The 21,414-nt window shown below is 47.0% G+C and overlaps 1 protein-coding gene across 2 annotated transcripts in view; it reads right to left on the reverse strand.

Annotated features, from left to right (window-relative positions):
- ZNF281 (zinc finger protein 281) overlaps positions 1 to 21,032 on the reverse strand; it is a 90,647-nt gene extending 69,615 nt beyond the window's left edge. Inside the window, exon 1 of one of the 2 annotated variants that reach the window (XM_040329754.1) lies at positions 20,436 to 21,032. In XM_040329754.1, the coding sequence (XP_040185688.1) occupies positions 20,436 to 20,750 (315 nt within the window). In that variant the 5' untranslated portion in view covers positions 20,751 to 21,032. The remainder of the gene's footprint in view (positions 1 to 20,435) is intronic. The other variant, XM_040329755.1, reaches the window with a different exon arrangement.
- Positions 21,033 to 21,414: the final 382 nt, after the last annotated feature.

The raw sequence follows: 21,414 nt of genomic DNA on the forward strand, positions 1-21,414 counted from the left end.
AGATCGCCGCCATTACTAGTAATATAAAAAAAATCATAATTATGTCCCCTATTTTGTAGGCGCTATAACTTTTGCGCAAACCAGTCGCTTATTGCGATTTTAGAAGAATACGTATCGGCCTAAACTGAGAAAAAATATGTTTTTTTTTTTAAAAAATGGGATATTTATTATCGGAAAAAAGTAAAAAAAAAAGTGTTTTTTTTTTCTCAAAAATTGACGCTCTTGTTTATAGCGTAAAAAATAAAAACCACAGAGGTGATCAAATACCACCAAAAGAAAGCTCTATTTGTGGGGGAAAAAAGGACGTCAATTTTGTTTGGAAGCCATGCCGCACAATTGTCAGTTAAAGCGACGCAGTGCCGGAAGCTGAAATTTTGCCTGGGCACGAAGGGGGGTTTATGTGCCCAGTAAGCAAGTGGTTAACCACTTAAGCCCCGGACCAATATGCAGCCTAAAGACCCAAGGTGTTTTTACAGTTCGGGACTGCGTCGCTTTAACAGACAATTGCGCGGTCGTGCGACGTGGCTCCCAAACAAAATTGGCGTCCTTTTTTCCCCACAAATAGAGCTTTCTTTTGGTGGTATTTGATCACATCTGCGGTTTTTAGTTTTTGCGCTATAAACAAAAATAGAGCGACAATTTTGAAAAAAAAGCAATATTTTTTACTTTTTGCTGTAATAAATATCCCCCAAAAACATATATAAAAACATTTTTTTTCCTCAGTTTAGGCCGATACGTATTCTTCTACCTATTTTTAGTAAAAAAAAAAAATCGCAATAAGCGTTTATCGATTGGTTTGCGCAAAATTTATAGTGTTTACAAAATAGGGGATAGTTTTATTGCATTTTTATTTTTTATTTTTTTTTACTACTAATGGCGGCGATCAGCAATTTTTTTCGTGACTGCGACATTATGGCGGACACTTCGGACAATTTTGACACATTTTTGGGACCATTGTCATTTTCACAGCAAAAAATGCATTTAAATTGCATTCTTTATTGTGAAAATGACAGTTGCAGTTTGGGAGTTAACCACAGGTGGCGCTGTAGGAGTTAGGGTGCACCTAGTATGTGTTTACAACTGTTTGGGGGTGTGGCTGTAGGAATGACGTCATCGATCGTGTCTTCCCTATAAAGGGAATGACGCGATCGATGCGCCGCCATAGTGAAGGACGGGGAAGCCGTGTTTACACACGGCTCTCCTCGTTCTTCAGCTCCGGGGAGCGATCGCGACGGAGCGGCTATAAACAAATAGCCGCGCCGTGGTCCCGGATCGCTCCCCGAGCGGACCCGACCTCCGCATGTAGCGGGGGGGGGGTCCCGATCGGACCCCCCACCCGCTAATAGGCGAGGACGTACGTGTACGCCCATGTGCCTGTACGTGCCATATTGTGGACGTATATGTACATGCGGGGGTCGGGAACTGGTTAAAGGAACCCATTTAGAAAATAAAAAACAAATCTTTACAACCCCTTTAAGCAAAGCAAAAAGGCAAAACTTTTTTTTTGGATAGAGCAAAGCCAGCCATGGTTGAATTTTGATACATCTAGTTCAGTGGGGACCAGCTGTATTTTGATCCATGTATGGGATGCACAGAATGCATTAAAGTGAATGTAAACCCGATTCATGAAATTTGAGCTGGGCATACATCTGCAGTGTTCTCTCTCTCCAAAACACCAACTACTTTTGTCTTTCGACTATTTCGTTCTTCTGTTATCAGCATGATAACTTCTGACAAGTTCTCCGACAACCAAGAAAAAAAAATCAGACTGAAATTTGTGTCGGGGTGGGGGCTATAAATAAATTAGCAGGGAGCATGTCTTGTCACAGCTCTGCATGTGGAGGGAGAGTTGTATGCCTTTCCTCCAATCAGCTGTCCCAGTGTTTGCCAAGAACCCACTCCTACTGCTGAATGAGGAAGTAAAAAATTTGGAATTCTAAAGAATATAGCTGAAGACCGCAGATATGTAAAACATATAGGGAGGTTTGTTTAATCTCTGTATCATCTGAGGCTGTTCACTTCACTGGGTGTATGGAAAGTTTTACATACACTTTAACTTAACCACTTCAGGTCCCGCCCATCGTCAAATGACGTCCACAGATCGGATCTCCTATCCTGGGTGGCCGTCATGACGTTCTGGGCTTCCTCGCTTTCTGTGGAGCGGCCACGATGTCCGCCAGGCACCCATGATTGCACGCAATTATGGCAGGACCGTGGATCTGTGTGTGTAAACACAGATCCATGTCCTGTCAGCGGTGAGGGGAGAGATGTGTTTTCCCAGTACAGAGGAAGACAGACAGATTGGTCACCTCCCCTTGTGAATCCCCACCCCCTACAGTTAGAATCACTCACTAGGGAACATACTTTACCCCTTCAGCGCCCCCTAGTGTTAACCCCTTCCCTGCCAGTCACATTTATACAGTAATTAGTGCAGTTTTATAGCATTAATCACTGTATAAATGTGAATGGTCCCAAAAATGTGTCAAAAGTGTCCGATATGTCTGTCGCAATGTCACAATAAAATATATAATTTGTAGACTAACTTTTGCGCAAACCAATCAATATACGCTTATTGCATTTTTTTACCAAAAAAATGTAGAAGAAAACATATCGACCTAAACTGCAGGGGGGGGGGGGGGGGGGGGGGGGGGGGGGGGGGGGGGGGGGGGGGGGGGGGGGGGGGGGGGGGGGGGGGGGGGGGGAGTATAGATTTTTTGGGGGATATTTATTAGAACAAAAAGTAAACAAATATTGCATTTTTTTCAAAATTGTAGCTCTATTTCTGTTTATAGCACAAAAATAAAAACCGCAGAAATCATAAAATACCACCAAAAGAAAAGCTCTATTTGTGGGGGGAAAAAAGGGAGTCAATTTTGTTATGGAGCCACGTCGCACGACCGCGCAGTTGTCAGTTAAAGTGACGCAGTGCCAAATTGCAAAAAGTGCTCTGGTAAGGAAGGGGGGTAAATTCTTCTGGGGCTGAAGTGGTTATAAAAAAAAAATCTGCACTTACAACCACTTTAGGTATAGCCTGGAATTCCACTTTCAATTCAGTACAGCAATCCTCAAAGTTCTAATTCAATTATTTTCTAGCCAACACCCAATAATCTGATTAATTTTGAAGTTTGTAAGCTTACTTTGTGAAGATCCCACACATTTACTCCCTTGAATTCCATGACATTTATTCACTATGTCCACTGCTGTGTCACACATTTCACAGAGCCTGCCTTCTGAACTACAGAGGTGCCAAGGAGTTTCAGGAGTCAGTACAGGAATCGCCGTTTCCAGGCAGCAATGTACCATGGCATATGTGGTCCTTAAATTTAAAGTAAACAGGGCTGCAAAGCATGCATGGAAGTTGTAGAAACATGGCCAGCAGACAGGTAACACTTACTACATGAAAGGAGATTTTTCAAGCAAGCTTATATTACTGGATTGGATTGTCAAAAAAAAAATTTTTGTATTGCCATTACAATGCTGAGGTTATAAAATGAAAGTGTATTCTGTGGCTAAAGAACTCCTTCATGAAGCATTGCAATTTACAAGAGAAAGGCAAATCAGTGGATAGAAGCCTTACCAAAAACACTCAATGTTTATATCAATTGCTGACTCCTACTATTACCTCAGGACATGAATTGCAGCACTTGCATCATACCGCCTTCCTTTTTTTTTTAAATGGCAATAGCACAATTATTGTACTTTGTGCAGCCACCAGGTAGGATATGGCTCGTCGGGTTGGGTACACAATGCAATAAAATGTTATTTAAAAATGGTCTAGTCAACACTGTGCAGACAGTATAAAAACACCTCCGATAAGTAGATATGACCTAGGCAGGAAACCTATTGTTTAGCCAACAGTCACCCGCTGTGCTCTTTTGACCCACAGGGCTTTGCACTTTTTTCTTTTCTTAAACAGTGATTGAGTCTGCTGAATAAACAAACAATAGCTGTAGATACATACTCCCTCTATCAGGGCAAAGGTTTAAAGTGTATGTAAATGAAAGAAAATATATTGCAGCTCACCAGTTCTTAGAGGTGGGGGGGGCTGCATTTCATTTTTAAGGCTTTTTCTTTTTTACAGTGCACTCTAACCTGCAAATGCATTGAACACCGAAAACATACAGGAGCCCCTGGCAACCAGCTGTGGGAGGAAAGCAATGGTAAGCTGCCTGCTCCTAACTGCGGCCATTCTTGTGTCATTGCCTAGAAGTGTTTACATGCAAGAGCTGCACGATTTTGGCTAAAATGAGAATCACTATTTTTTTTCTTATAAGAAAGATCCCGATTCTCTCACGATTTTTGCAGTGCAACATCTTTCACATCATAAGAACTAAAAAAAAAAAACTGGTCTAACTTTGTTTATTAAAAAATTTTATTCATTAAAGTGTATTTAAAAAAATAAAATAAAATTGTGTTTGAAAAACCGCTGCGCAAATACGGTGTAACAAAATATTGCAACAACCACCATTTTATTATCTAGGGTCCCTGCTATAAAAAAAAAAAAAAAAAAAAATGATATGAGAATATATATATATATATATATATATATATATATATATATATATATATATATATATATATATATATATATATATATATATATATATATATATATATATATAATGTAATTTTTTAGCTGAAAATAATGATTTTTACATGCAAGCAACAAATGTCAAAAAATGTTTGGTCTTTAAATGGTTAAACTTTATTCATCTACACACCGGAGTTCTTTCCTTTGATAAAACAAAAAGATACTTTGTTTCCACTTATTCGAGTGTTGTAGTAAACTTGGCAGGATGCCTGGATTTTGTTTTTCCAGCAGTGAGAACTTTCTGTACTTGTTAGAAAGATCGTGACATGCCGTTTTGAAGATCAGGAAGGGAAAAAGATTGCGATTTCAATTCTTAATGATTAAGCCCCCTTTCACACTGGGCATGGGAGGTGCGGTGGCGGTATAACAGCGTATTTACCACAATATTCGGCCGCTAGCTGTGAGGTTTTAACCCCCGCTAGCGACCAAAAAGAGTTAATACATCCCCTCAATGTGCCTCTGCAGAGGCGCATTGCCGTCGGTATTACCACGGTTTCGCATTGATTTCAATGGGAAGGAGCGTTAAACACACCCCTCCTATACCGCTCCAAAGACGTGGCTAGCAGGACTTGGAGCGGTCCTGCTAGCACACCGCTTCAATGTGAAAGCCTTCAGGCTTTCGGACTGAAGACTGCAGGGCACAATTTTTTTCAGACGGTATAGCAGCGCTATTTTTAGCGCTAAACTGCCTGAAAAACGTGTCAGTGTGAAAGGGGCCCAATCGAGCAGCTCTAACATGCAAGTGGTCAGATGAGCCCTGGATGCAAATAGTCTGTGTCCAGCAATGTTCATTTTAACATCAAATTTCGATTTGGTTTTAGTTATAGTCTTTGTCTAAAATGCCGTTTTAGTCATCTGAATTGTTTTCGTTGTCATATTTTAGTCAACTAAAATCTCCAGTGAAATAAATTATATATACATACAAAAAAAAAAAAAAAAAACACACACACACACACACACACACACACACACACAAATTTAAATTATAAGACAGAAAAATGTTCTGTAGTCCTAACACTTCCTGATAATATTTATTAAAATGTAAAATTGGTAAGGCCTTTCTCACAGGGCGGAAAAAACACATTTTTCCTTCCTTCTGCAGAATCGGATCATTGCGGAAATGGACGAGATCGGGTGTCAGCGGATGTTCATCCGCTGACACCAGCAATCTCATAGGGACCAATGCATGTCCCTTTTTCATCCGCAAACAGATGGATGAAAAAGCGGACATACGGTCCGCAGGTGTGAAAGGGGCCTTACTGCTATATGGAGCTCCATCAGAGGGATTCCCCCTTTACTTCCTGTTCTGGCATCATCGTTTTTGAAAAACTATGCCTGCTCTTTCCTGCCAGATTCGCCATTCATAGAAGCCGTACCGACAGCTTTTATGTATGGATGTAGATCAGGGATATGCAATTAGCGGACCTCCAGCTGTTGCAAAACTACAAGTCCCATCATGCTTCTGCCTCTGAGTGTTATGCTGTGGCTGTCAGAGTCTTGCTATGCCTCATGGGATTTGTAGTTCTGCAACATCTGGAGGTCCGCTAATTGCATATCCCCGATGTAGATTATACCAACTGTAAGATATGTTCCATGTGCTGATTTTTATGTTTTTGATTTTAGTTAAACTACAGCCAGGTACACACTATTTATTTGGTCGGGATCGCTCTCGTTTAGCGGTGTTCTCACCCCCCATAGAACACTCAGCCAATGGCAGAGAGCGCTGATTGAAGTGCTGATCAGGCGTTGGATGGCTGATGGTTTTCCAGCATTCATGTCCGACAGACCAACATAAGCGAGAGCAAAATGCTGCCGGTATTTTTTGTACCGGCAAATATTTTGCGACATTGTGCCCATGTGCACGCTTTAGGCTTTAACAAATTTTCCACCAAATCTGAGCAAACTGGATATCCTACGGAGCAAAAATGTTACACTGTAAACTCGTAAACTTTGTTTACGTAAACACTGTAAACTTTACTTGTTGTAAAGGAGCGATAGGTATGTTATATAAAGTATTGGAGGAATTGAGGAATTTGCCAGTGAATATATATATATATATATATATATATATATATATATATATATATATATATATATATATATATATAATTACTGAAATAAAATATCGATGATCACATTGTTTGACAGACAATTCAAACATCTATGTGCAGCTTGGGACTACAGTAGATGGCTATTACAGATACATTTCAATAAGATCTATTAGCTGGAATAAGTTATTAGCCAACTCACATGTATGTTCGATTTTGGCCCCTTTCAGACGTACGGACGAACGGTCCGTTTATTACAAGTCCGTTTACGGACTTGTAATGGTTCCCTATGGGATTGCAGACGTTAGCGGATGATGCATCCGCTAACGTCCGCAAAGATCCGCTTTTGCGGACGGAAGAAAACCCTATTTTTCTTCCGTCCGGCGGAACGGATCGGATGAATACGGACACACGGTCCGTATTCATCCGATTCCCCATAGGGGAGAGCGGAGGAGAGACAGGGCGGTCTCTGCACTGTGCGGGGACTGCCCTGTCCGCCGACAGCACAGCGGGGATTTACAGATTATCCCCGCTGAGCCGACGGACACATACGGATCGGATCAATTACGGATCCGCTCTGTGTGAAAGAGGCCTTACATCTTTTATAGAAACAAAAATTACTTTTGTGCTTGCATCCTGCAGACACACCCAACCACCATCTAGTGTATATGACAAGCCTAATGGCCTAGGTTACTGTTTACAAGAGAAGACACAATTTTGCATGCAGTACATTTTATGGCCTCGTTGACAGGCACAAAAGTCCATACACCGTATATTGCCTGTTTGTTTATGTGCCTGGAGCCGCCAAGTGCTGCATGTAGGCAGCCAATGCAAGTCTATAGGACCCGAGCTGCTGGTCTGAATTTAACAGGCGCTCAGGTGTGGGTGAGCAGCCCCGAACACACACTGCCTGCATTCAGACCTCTCCCTCCTGCCAAATTATAACGAGTGGCTGTCTGTACAGCCATTGCTTCCCCATAGACTCACATAGTTGCCTGTACGAGGCTCCAGTGACAAATGGCCCATTCATAGTGTACAAGCCTCACCATCCATGTGAATGAGGCCTAATATATCTGCTAGGAGTCGACCGATACCAATATTTCGGGTGCCTTTCAGGCCGATATTCTGTAGATTTAAACTTTTTATACTGTCCTTACAGTTATTTTTTTATCACTGTTTTTGCCATCACAAGGAATGTAAACATCCCTTGTGACAGTAATAGGCAGCACAGGTACCTTTTATGGAGGGAACGGGCGTCTACAAGACCCCAAACCCCTCCTCAGCACTTGAAAGTATTCAAAACATCAAACTGTCGCTTTTAGGATGTCAGTATTCCGGGGAAGTGATGTTATGATATTGCTTCCGGGTTACTAGGTCCAAGACCCAAACAAAAGCCCGTCTGCTTTGTTTGGGTCTTCGGTCCAGTCGGTGAACTTGCCGGCAGGTCCCTCGGGCATCCCGGTGGGACAGGAGACCCAGGCGGAGCAGCTGCATGTATGAACAGCCTAATAGCCGCTGAGCTGCATCGGTTATTACAAGAAAGCCAACCGTCCGCTGTAAAGAACGGTAACAGGGTGATGCATGCAGCTGCGGGTATCACCCTGGTACAACCCCTTGAAGCATTATTGGTAACATCGGTAAGTTTGTGAATAAAAAGTGAATATTGGCCGTCCATAATGAGCCGCACCAATAATCGGTCGTCCCCTAATATCTGCCGCTTAACTCTACAGCAAAAAGATGATCGAGTAGATGAAAAAAAATAAAAAAACACCACACACATTAACAGAACACGTACACTTTTAGTAAAGCGGGGGGGGGGGGGGTTAAAAGCGCCCTGCTAGAGGCTGAAAAAACGACGGTAAATTGCCGATAAAAATGACCGCCGACGCCCAGGCGCTTTCAGTGTGAAAGCACTCGAACTCTGCTTGGGTGCCCCCATAGAAAGTGGTTTGCTGTGGGGGCACTCAACATAAGGCAGGAGCCAGGAGGACCAAAGAGGGACCCAAGAAATTGAGGATCTTGGCTGTTCTGTGCAAATTCATTGCAACAGAGCAAGTATAACACCCCCCCCCCCCAAAAAAAATAACAGGACTTTACAATCACTAACAGTATGATGCCAACAATATATCCCATGTCTGCCTCTGACTTCCACTAGCTTCGTCAAACAATATAAGGGCTCACTTCCACAGGCAGCTGGGTGGGTGGTAACAAAAGGCGGTTGAGTTGCAGTCTTACTTCTAGCCTAACCCAACACAGAAGTCAATGCGGGGGATGGGAGTTGTACACAAAACAGCTGAGATGTTCTGATTTGCAGCTAAAATTATACTGCACACCAAACGCAATGTAGTTCAGCGAATGGCTCCCGCGGTCAGAACACAACTAGTGGCGCACCAAAATTAAACTTCTGGAGCAAAATCAAGAATTGAGGATGCACTTGGCCAAAAACTGGTCCTATTTTTTGTTTATTTTTTCTTTCAGCAAAATGCAGACAAGTCTATTTTCGGATGATACATTTTCAGCGGCCAATATATCGGTGCACCCCAATGTAAATAAATCTTTGCCAACATGCTGAACTATCGTGAACAGAACAGCATCATGGAACAAGCGTGTGCAACTTCAGAACCTAAAAAACAAGTAGTACACACCTGAATATGACGGTCAAAAGAGCCGGCAGCTCCACAAGTTAGAATGCAATCTACTTTATTGAAAATGTTGGGGTAAAAAAAATAAAAATAAGATAAAAATCACACACAACACAGAACAGAACATTTGATGCGTTTCAGCCTCTGCAGGCCTTACTAGTTCTGACTAAGGAATGCATAGGTTGAAACGCGTCAACTATTTTGTTGCTAGTTTTTTACCCAAACATCGTTTTCAATAAAGATTGGATTCTAACCTGTCCAGCTGCTGGCTCTTTTGAGCACCTATATTGTGTACCTACGGCTTGCAGAGGCTTTAAGCAGAACACCAACAAAATATTTAACCTCATTTAAAATAGGATTGCAGGGTGGTAGTGCCATCAGTTTTTGTTTTTACACCTGTGTATGCCTATGAATGATTCAAATGAATTGCCAAAGTAAAGAAACACCATTGCAGGAATGAGTGTGAACACCCCTCTAGGTCAGTCTCCCATCTCCGCCTCCACTAACACTATCCAGGCCCTGCCCCCGTCCATCACAGATTCCAATAAGCAAAAATAAGTCAGTTTGGCCGCACGTCCAGTAAAATCTCCTTTTATCTCAGCAAGTCCATAAAAACAATTCCAACCTGTGAGTGATGGCAAAGCGTCAACGTGAGCGTGAAGCACATTAGCTGGCGATTCCGTTCCCCTCAATTTTGTGTTATTGGAATTTTTTTTTTGGACTTGCTGAAATAAAAGACGATTTTACTGGATGTGCTGCAACCAGACTTCCATGGTCTTACTGCCATTCATTTCACATGAACATCAAGTGTCCATGAACTTTCCAATACCCGAGATAAAAAACAAGGAACAAGCTCTACAGAATACAATAACCCATTGCCGCATGGTATTAGGGAAAGTCCTCATTCCTTTCTGTTCCATTTCAACTACAAGTCCCTATAAGCATTAAATGCTCCCTACATTCTACTAAACCCTACGTCATTGCTATTATTTTCAGAGGCAAAATACATGCTAAAGTGGCATAGCCTATGACTTGGTGCATGGTGAAAACGCCAACCATTTTATTGTAGTGACAAACACAATATGATCCAATGAAGCATAAATCATACACAAATTTAGTGTAATTAAAAGGGATAATTTTGAAAATCAAACATTCAGCTTAATTCTTTACTTGGAATGGGAAGTCAGCGCTCCTAAGTACTTGGCATAAGACCCCAACATCAACCTTTTCTATTGTTTTAATATTAGCACCATATATATGCCCCCCCCATCATCCTGCACAGTCCAAAGACAGCACGTTTTTCCCATGCACACACGCACATAATAAAATAAACAAAATGGAGCCAAGTGTGCTAGAACAGAAGTGCCTACGCACTCCCCAGGCACTTAGAGCTGCCCGATTCTGGGAAAAATGAGACTCGCGATTCTTTTGCATAACGTAAAGATCACGATTCTCAAAAAAAAGTATTTAAAGGTATTTTCAACACAAAACAGAGCTTATGTGCCAAAATACAGTATATGTAAATCTGACAGACTGTTTACATGTAAAATTTTAAAAGCTGCAGCAAACCTGCTGACCTTACAGGGTTGCTAATGTGACAGAACAGCAGCTGACTTTTAAAGAATGGACACTTACCTGTCCAGCGCACCTGCGATATCAGCAGCCGAGGTGAGGGAATCAGGAAGTTAAGCCTTGCGGCTTCACTGCCCGATTCCCTACAGCACATGCGCGAGGATCGCGGCGCGCCGTCACTGGTCCCCGCTCTCTCCTGGGAACAGTGTTTCCCAGAAGACAGCGGGGGGTGATGTCACAGGCTGGATTCCCCGCGGGGATCCGAACCCGGAAGTGGTGCAAATGCCCGTCTCAGACAGCTATCTGCCCCCCCCCCTCCCCCTGAAAGGTGCCAAATGTGACACCGGAGGGGGGGGGGGGATCCAAAAAGCGGAGGTTCACTTTTTGTGTGAACCTCCTCTTTAACTAAATGTGAAAGTCACATTCCCAAGCATGTAAGGTTTGCTGCTGCTTTTAAAATTTAACATGTAAACAGTCTGTCAGATGTACATATACTGTATTTAAGCACATAAGCTCCGTTTTGTGTTGAGAAATAACTGTGAAATTTAAAACTGTTGGGTGTAACAAGATGTCCACTTGCCCCCTTCTAACTAACATTACTGTGCAGGAGTGTGGGGTGAAAAAAGATGGCGGCCACGAAACGTCACTTCCTGACGAGACAGCCGCCGCCGGGTGTACCAAAATGGCCGCCGCTCCAGGGCTAGGCCAAAGCCGGGGACTTTCCTATGGCTGCACCCGAAAATCGCGGGTCATTCGGCCTGGAGATCGTGGGGGTGAATCGAGATCGCGATTAATCATGCAGCTCTACAGGCACTGCACACTGAATGGGCTTATATCAGTGTTTCTCAACTGCAGTCCTCAAGGCACCCCCAACAGGTCATGTTTTCAGGATTTCCCTCAGATTAATGGAATTACTAAAAAGGCAGTGAAAATGATGGAAAGCCTGAAAACATGACCTAGAGTAGAGAAAACCTGCCCTATATAATGCAGCTCAGTTCTATACACTGACTGATTCCAGATATCCCAGACAACCTGTTTGTGGCACCAATGTCATGGCTTGTAAGCACTGAATGAAACCAACTTTTTAAGACTGGTGCGCACAGAATTTGGAGCGGTAGTGCGTAGTAACCAATCAGCTTCCATGTTTTCTTGTAAAAGCCAATTGAGTACCACGAACAGCTGCTCCAGTTTCAGTAAATCTCCCCCTTGGCCTCCATGGATCCCCCATGCTGAGACATAGAGACAAAGCATTCTAAGGCCCCTTTCCCACAGGCACCTCCACTAGGTGGAATTTGCTTGCTCAGCAAGGGATCTTTCCGCTGAGCAGGCGATAACAGGTCTGTGTCAGTCCCACTCTGCCCTATAGTGCAATCAGATGGAAACAGCATGTCCATTTCCATCTGATCCACTGGATGGAAGGAAAATAGGAACACCTTTCGTCTGATTTTGGCAGACAGGATCAGATGGCGGCGGGTGAAAGCAGACACATGTCAACTGACATCCACCACTACATAGAGAACAATGTAGGGATCCGATCGGGTCCACCTGAAAAACTGACAGGTGAACCTGATGGGACGGTCTGTGTTAAAGGGGCCTTAAACTACACCCAAAACACAAATCAAAAAAGATAGTATACTTGTTAAACTATACACAGGGCAAATCATATTGCTTTGGTTTGTAGTACTGCAAAATTCTCAAGCAGCCAAAATCCTACAATGAATCATCTCTATTCTTTACTGTCCAGTCTCATTCACACGAAATGCAATCCGTTCTGAAGTGCACTGTAATGGCACTGAAAACTTGTGCTGAATCACAGAAAATGGCATAGCTGCACATTGGTGTGAGCAAACCCCTTGCTGGACACACACACACACACACACACACACACACACACACACACACACACACGGTCAGTAACAAATGCTGTGGAGACATACATCTCTTTACGGACTTCAAGCCTCTGTGTACACCAAACATTTGCCCTGAGAATGATAAACCCATATCCTGTATAGTGGCATTCACTCACAATGCAGGGATCCCGTTTCCTGCGCAATGGTGTATGCCCACCATACGAACCTACAGCCCGAGTTCTGTCAGATTTCTAACTGAAGTGACGTTCTGTCATGGCCATCTTGGTACACCCCACACTCGGGCACACTAAGCCTACAGTCTGAAGTCGCCAAGCAGACATCTTTTTACACACACCAAAATCTTGCATTTCAAACTTATTTTTACTACCAAGCTGAGCTTATATCGTGAAATACAGCATTTAGAGATCTGTGACACCGTTTTGTAGGATTTTAAAAGCAGCAACAAGCCTGCTGATCTCACAGGTTTGCTAATCTGACAGAACACCGCTGCTTTAAAAATCCAACATCATGAACCCATATTCTGTGCTACGGCATTCTTCAAGCATACGATGGACCCAATACCCTGTGCTATGGCACTCTCCCACCATACAATGAACCCATGTCCTGTGTTACAGCATTCTCCCAACTTAGAACAAAACCCATGTCCTGTGGGCATTCAACTACCATGCAACTGAGCCCCCATTCTCTGCTACAGTGTTATTCCACCATGCAATGAACCCATGTCCTGTGCTGGGGCACTCTCCCACCACCATGCAATGAACCCTGCAATGAACCCATGTCCTGTGCTAGGGCACTCTCCTACCACCATGCAATGAACCCATGTCCTGTGCTAGGGCACTTTCCCACCACCATGCAATGAACCCATGTCCTGTGCTAGGGCACTCTCCCACCACCATGCAATGAACCCATGTCCTGTGCTAGGGCACTCTCCCACCACCATGCAATGAACCCATGTCCTGTGCTGGGGCACTCTCCCACCACCATGCAATGAACCCATATCCTGTGCTGGGGCACTCTCCCACCACCATGCAATGAACCCATATCCTGTGCTGGGGCACTCTCCCACCACCATGCAATGAACCCATGTCCTGTGCTGGGGCACTCTCCCACCACCATGCAATGAACCCATGTCCTGTGCTGGGGCACTCTCCCACCACCATGCAATGAACCCATGTCCTGTGCTGGGGCACTCTCCCACCACCATGCAATGAACCCATGTCCTGTGCTGGGGCACTCTCCCACCACCATGCAATGAACCCATGTCCTGTGCTGGGGCACTCTCCCACCACCATGCAATGAACCCATGTCCTGTGCTGGGGCACTCTCCCACCACCATGCAATGAACCCATGTCCTGTGCTGGGGCACTCTCCCACCACCATGCAATGAACCCATGTCCTGTGCTGGGGCACTCTCCCACCACCATGCAATGAACCCATGTCCTGTGCTGGGGCACTCTCCCACCACCATGCAATGAACCCATGTCCTGTGCTGGGGCACTCTCCCACCACCATGCAATGAACCCATGTCCTGTGCTGGGGCACTCTCCCACCACCATGCAATGAACCCATGTCCTGTGCTGGGGCACTCTCCCACCACCATGCAATGAACCCATGTCCTGTGCTGGGGCACTCTCCCACCACCATGCAATGAACCCATGTCCTGTGCTGGGGCACTCTCCCACCACCATGCAATGAACCCATGTCCTGTGCTGGGGCACTCTCCCACCACCATGCAATGAACCCATGTCCTGTGCTGGGGCACTCTCCCACCACCATGCAATGAACCCATGTCCTGTGCTGGGGCACTCTCCCACCACCATGCAATGAACCCATGTCCTGTGCTGGGGCACTCTCCCACCACCATGCAATGAACCCATGTCCTGTGCTGGGGCACTCTCCTACCACCATGCAATGAACCCATGTCCTGTGCTATGGCACTCTAACATACCAAGGAACACATTGCCTTGTGCTATGGCCTTCTTCCTACACCATGTAATAAACCCACACCTTGTGCTATTGCATTCTCCCAGCATGCAATGATCCTATGCTGCAGTATTCTCCCACTACCATACAATGGAACCCATGCCCCATGGTACAGCATTCTCCCACCATACAATGGAACTCATGTCCTGTGCTTTGGCACTCTCCTACCAACAACCTGCAGCTGAACCCACGTTCTGTGCTATGGTGAGGAATGAGCCTTTACTCTGCGCTGCAGTATTTTCCCACTACCATACGATGGAACCCATGTCCCGTGATACAGCATTCTCCCCCCCCATACAATGGAACCCATGTCCCGTGATACAGCATTCTCCCCCCCCCCCCCATACAATGGAGCCCATGTCCCGTGGTACAGCATTCTTCCCCCCATACAATGACAATGGAGCCCATGTCCCGTGGTACAGCATTCTCCCCGCCATACAATGACAATGGAGCCCATGTCCCATGGTACAGCATTCTCCCCCCCATACAATGGAGCCCATGTCCCGTGGTACAGCATTCTTCCCCCCCCATACAATGGAGCCCATGTCCCGTGGTACAGCATTCTTCCCCCCCCATACAATGGAGCCCATGTCCCGTGGTACAGCATTCTCCCCCTACCATACAATGGAACCCATGTCCCGTGGTACAGCATTCTCCCCCCCCATACAATGGAACCCATGTCCCGTGGTACAGCATTCTCCCCCCCCCCCCCCATACAATGGAACCCATGTCCCGTGGTACAGCATTCTCCCCCCCCCCCCATACAATGGAACCCATGTCCCGTGGTACAGCATTCTCCCCCTACCATACAATGGAACCCATGTCCCGTGGTACAGCATTCTCCCCCCCCCCATACAATGGAGCCCATGTCCCGTGGTACAGCATTCTCCCCCTACCATACAATGGAGCCCATGTCCCGTGGTACAGCATTCTCCCCCTACCATACAATGGAGCCCATGTCCCGTGGTACAGCATTCTCCCCCTACCATACAATGGAGCCCATGTCCCGTGGTACAGCATTCTCCCCCCCCATACAATGGAACCCATGTCCCGTGGTACAGCATTCTCCCCCCCCCCCCATACAATGGAACCCATGTCCCGTGGTACAGCATTCTCCCCCTACCATACAATGGAACCCATGTCCCGTGATACAGCATTCTCCCCCCCCCCCCATACAATGGAGCCCATGTCCCGTGGTACAGCATTCTCCCCCTACCATACTATGGAGCCCATGTCCCGTGGTACAGCATTCTCCCCCTACCATACAATGGAGCCCATGTCCCGTGGTACAGCATTCTCCCCCCCATACAATGGAGCCCCTGTCCCGTGGTACAGCATTCTCCCCCTACCATACAATGGAACCCATGTCCCGTGGTACAGCATTCTCCCCCCCCCATACAATGGAACCCATGTCCTGTGCTTGGGCACTCTCCAAGCACCATACAACTGAACCCACATTCTGTGACAGTGTCCTCGCACCATGCCATGAACCCATGTTCAGTTCCGTTCACGGTTGGCCTCAGGCCTGCGCAATATTGCAGACAACTCCAAACAAGACAACAGGGCACATCTCTCTGCCTTACCCATGGTGCCACCTGTGATCACCTACATCCTGGTACCTTTGTGATCAATGAAGATCAGAAGTGCAGAGAATGGATCTGAGCCAATCACACACACCCTCCGGGAAGCGATGAGACAGCTTTACACATGGTGACCGGGGATCTAACACATCCCTGCGCCTTCTCTATTCACGTCAGGAAAACATTAGAACCCTGGTCACATTATATAAAGCAGTCCACGGCTCCACTAGGAATAGAGTCACCCTGTGTCCCGGGAAAAAACCTGAATTGTACAGTTGTCACCAGATGGAGAAATCTTTGTAGGCCCCATTCAGACCTTGAAATCTCTGCAAAACATACAGTGCACGTTTGGGTGCCATTCATTCTAGGTTGGCACCACAAACACGGTGCGATTTTACTGCAATCATCACATGAAAATGCACCTTTAAAAATCATGCGAAGCTCATCGCCCAAAGAGGTATGGGAGCTTCTTCTGGGTGACAACGCACATAGGGCTTCCCACTGAATCTAGCCCTATGCGTGACACATGGAATCATGCTCTGAAAATCATGAGCAGGACCTTACAGTGGTCACCAGAACAAGAGCCAAAGACAAATCCAACACCTGTTCTCGTGACAACCGTCTTCCGCTCACTTCCTGGTGCATCCCCTGGACAGGAAGCGAGGGGAAATCTCCCCAATAGGGACACAGATAGCAAAGCAGTCTACAAGTCCTCCAGGAAGAGAGTCACCCTGTGGCCCATTGCCTCCCAAATTGTACAGCTGTCAATAGATCAAGAAAAATCTACTAGGGACAACTGTTCTGGTGACTCCCATCACTTCTTGCTGTAGCCTCCTGGACAGGAAGCGAGGGGAAATCTCCCCATTGGAGACACAGATGGTCATGTTTTGTAAAGAACTGTGCCCTTTCTAGGAAGAGTTTCACCCTGTGGGGAAAAAAAAAAAAACACACGTACAATGGTCACCAGTACAAGAGCTGGGGAGGCATTTTGTTTTCCTTGCTTCCTGCTGCATCCCCTTGACAGGAAGTGAGGGGATACAGATTTTGACATTTTGTAGAGCAATCTGTGTCCCCTCTAGGAAGGGAGAGTCACTCTGTGGCTCATTGTCTCCTGAATTGTACAGTTGTCACCAGATCAAGAGAAATATCCCACTGCGGACACTTGGTCTGGTGCCCCCCCCCTCACTTCTAGTTTCATCCCTTGGACAGGAAGTGAGGATAAATCTCCCTAACGGGGACCCAGATGTAAAGCAATTTGCATTCCCACTAGGAAGAGTCAAACTGTGCTACAGGAAAAACCTGAATTGTACAGTGGTCAGCAGAACATCTTCCAATGGGGGTACCTGCACTTGTGACTCCCCTTCCTGTGGCATCCCCTGGACAGGAAGTACATGGAAAATCTCCCAAATGGGGGAACTCAGACAGTGACATTTTGTAAAGCAGTCGACATCCCCTCTAGGAAGAGTGTCAACTAGGGTTGTCCAGATACCGATACCAGTATCGGTATCGGGACCGATACCGAGTATTTGCGGGAGTACTCGTGCAAATACCCCCGATACCTAAATAGAATACGTCCCCCCCCTTTCCCCCCCCCCCCCGCCACACCTGCCGCATCGTGCCGCCGCATCGAGGGACATGGCTAGAGGGACATTGCTGCATATGTGAGGGACATGGCTAGAGGGACATTGCTGCATATGTGAGGGACATTGCTGCATATGTGAGGGACATTGCTAGAGGGACATGGCTGCATATGTGAGGGACATGGCTAGAGGGACATTGCTGCATATGTGAGGGACATGGCTAGAGGGACATTGCTGCATATGTGAGGGACATGGCTAGAGGGACATTGCTGCATATGTGAGGGACATGGCTAGAGGGACATTGCTGCATATGTGAGGGACATGGCTAGAGGGACATTGCTGCATATGTGAGGGACATTGCTGCATATGTGAGGGACATTGCTAGAGGGACATGGCTGCATATGTGAAGGACATGGCTAGAGGGACATGGCTGCATATGTGGGGGACATGGCTAGAGGGACATGGCTGCATATGTGAGGGACATGGCTGCATATGTGGGGGACATGGCTGCATTTGGGGACACATTTAAAAAAAGTATCGGTATTGGCGACTACTTGAAAAAAAAGTATCGGTACTTGTACTCGGTCCTAAAAAAGTGGTATCGGGACAACCCTAGTGTCAACCCTGTGCTCCAGGAAAACCCGAATCCAACAGTGGTCACCAGAACATCTTTCAATGGGGACACCTGCTCTTGTGACTCCCCTCAATTTCTGTTGCATCCCCTGGACATGAAAATCTCCCTAATCGGGGGGGGGGGGGGAACACAGATGGTGACATTTTGTAAAGCAATCTATGTCCCCTCTAGGAAGAGTCACCCCGTGGCCCATTGTCTGCAAAAATGTATAGTTGTCACCAGATCGAGAAATCTTCCACTGGGGACACTTGGTCATCACTCCCCCTATTTCCTGTTGCATCCCCTGGACAGAAAGCAGTGCGCATTCCGTCAAGGAAGTGTCACCCCTGAGACCCATTGTCTGCGGAAATTGTCACCAGAAATCTCCCCTGGGCAGGAAGTAAATGAAAAATCTCCCCAATGGAGGAACACAGTTGGTGACATTTTGTAAAGCAGTTGACAATCCCCTCTAAGAAGTCATCCTGTGGCCCGTTGTCACCAGATCGAGAGAAATCTCCCACTGGGGACGCCTGTTTTGGTGACTCACGGTTGCACCTCCTGGAAAGGAAGGGAAATCTCCCCAAGGGGGATGCAAATGGTTACATTTTGTAAAGCAATCCGCATCCAATCAAGGAAGTGTCAACCCTGTGACCCATTGCCTGCGGAATCGTCACCAGAAATCACCCACTGGGGACACCTACTCTGGCGATTCCCCTTACTTCTTGTTGCATCCCCTGAACAGGAAGTAAAATGGGGAACACAGATGGTGACATTTCGTAGAGCAGTTGATGTTCCTCTCTAGAAAGAGTCACCCTGTGGCTCATTGTCTGCAGAATTTGACAGTTGTCACCAGATCAAGAGAAATCCCCCACTGGGGACACCCGTTCTGGTGACACCTTACTTCCTGTAGCATCTCTTGGACAGGAAGTGGAAGGAAATCTCTATAGAGTGAACACAGATGACCCATAGGAATTGTACAGTGGACACAAGATCAAGAAAAATCTCTGACGTGGGACACCTGTTCTGGTGACTTCCTGTAGCATCTCCTGGACAGAAGTGAAGGGAAATCTCCCCAAGGGGGATGCAGATGGTTACATTTTGTAAAGCGGTCCGCATCCCTTCCAGGAAGTTTCAACCCTGTGACCCATTGTCTGTGAAATTGGACAGTTGTCACCAAATCGTGAGAACTCTCCCACTGGGAACACCTGTTCTGGTGACTCCCCTGTCTTCCTGTAGCATTTCCTGGACAGGAAGTGAAGGTAACTCTGCTTAGAGGGGATACCGATGACACAAAAGGAACCTTAGCAAAGGGGGGGGGGGGGGGTAAACAAAGGGGGACCCACTGGGGACACATGCTCTGGTGACTCCCCTGACTTCCTGCAGCATCTCCTGGACAGGAAGTGAAGGTAACTCTGCTTAGAGGGGATACAGATGACACAAAAGGAACCATAGCAAAGGGGGGGGGGTAAACAAAGGGGGACCCACTGGGGACACATGCTCTGGTGACTCCCCTGACTTCCTGCAGCATCTCCTGGACAGGAAGCGAAGGCAACTCTCCTTAGAGGGGGAAACCTGTTCTGGTCGCTCTCCTGTATAGGAAGTGAAGGTAAATCGCCATAGAGAGGACACAAAGGGAACCTTGGCAGGGAAAGGGGTAAACAAAGGGGGGCACCTGCTCTGGTTACTCCCCTGACTTCCTGTAGCATCTCCTGGACAGGTAAATCGCCATAGAGGGGACACAGATGACACAAAGGGAACCTTGGCAGGGAAGGGGTAAACAAAGAGGGACCCACTGGGGACACCTGCTCTGGTGACTCTCCTGGACAGGAAGTGAAGGTAAATCTCCATAGAGGGGACACAGATGACACAAAGGGAACCTTGGCACAGAGGGGGGGGGGGTGTAAACAAAGGAGGATCTATGTGTAGTGTAGGAATGGAGGGGGGTGAGATCTCACCTCTCTGTTGAAGCCCAGCTCTGGGATGAGCCCGGGGCCCCCCACCGTCACCTCCAGGATCTCGGCCGGCCTGTCCCCGTAGTAGTGGTAGGGGTCGTGCTCCCCGATCTTCTCCTGTTTGATGGCGCCCAGGCCGTGCAGGAAGTCGTGGTTCGGTGGGGATCCGGGCTCCTTCTTCAGGATCATGTCTCCGGAGCTCGGTAGGATGGGGGGAGGCGGAGGAGGGGGTAGTAGGTCGGAGCCCAGGCGGGCGAAGGAAGTGACCGGCGGGAGGTGGCTGAACATCAGCATGCTGGGGGGAAAGGTCGGCTCCATGGCCGGCGGCGGGGAAGGGAAGGAGGGAGGGGGGGGGGAAAGGTAAGGGGGGCCCTCTCCGTGAAGGTGAAGCGAACGGAGAGAGGCGGCTGCTGAGGTAAACCGGGAGCGCAGCGCCGCACTAAGTCTTCACACACATCCTTCACACGACCGCCTCGCCTCCGTCCACCGGGGGCCCGCACAATACCCTCATGGACCGCCGGCCCGCACAACAACACACGACGCCCGAAAGCTCCACAATAGAAGCTGCTGAGGAGCCGCACTGCGCAAGCGCGCCCAACACACAGCCGCTCACTGGGCATGCGCGAGCCGCGTACGGCGCCAGCTACGCATGTCCTGCGCCCCGGGACCACCCACTGCGCCTGCGCGCGCCCCCCCTAGCCTACTCTCGCGAGGCGCTACGACACTTGGCGCTGGCCGCGGCGCATGCGCAGTGCGGGGGCCGCTAGGCTTCCGATTGTGTTGTGTCTGGGCGCTCGGCCTTTGCATTGTTTTGTTGCAGCAGGTTAGCGTGCTTTGTGCGGGAGGAGCGGGGGCTGCGACCGTTATAGAGGTCAGCCGAGGAAGTGAGCGATGTGATATGGTGGAATGGGGGTGTATAAGACAAGCAACCCCATTTATCATTGTAATAAAAGGCTCTAACAAGCACTTTGTGTTTTCATCT

Source organism: Rana temporaria, chromosome 12, assembly GCF_905171775.1.
Source record: "Rana temporaria chromosome 12, aRanTem1.1, whole genome shotgun sequence".
NCBI lineage: Eukaryota > Metazoa > Chordata > Amphibia > Anura > Ranidae > Rana > Rana temporaria.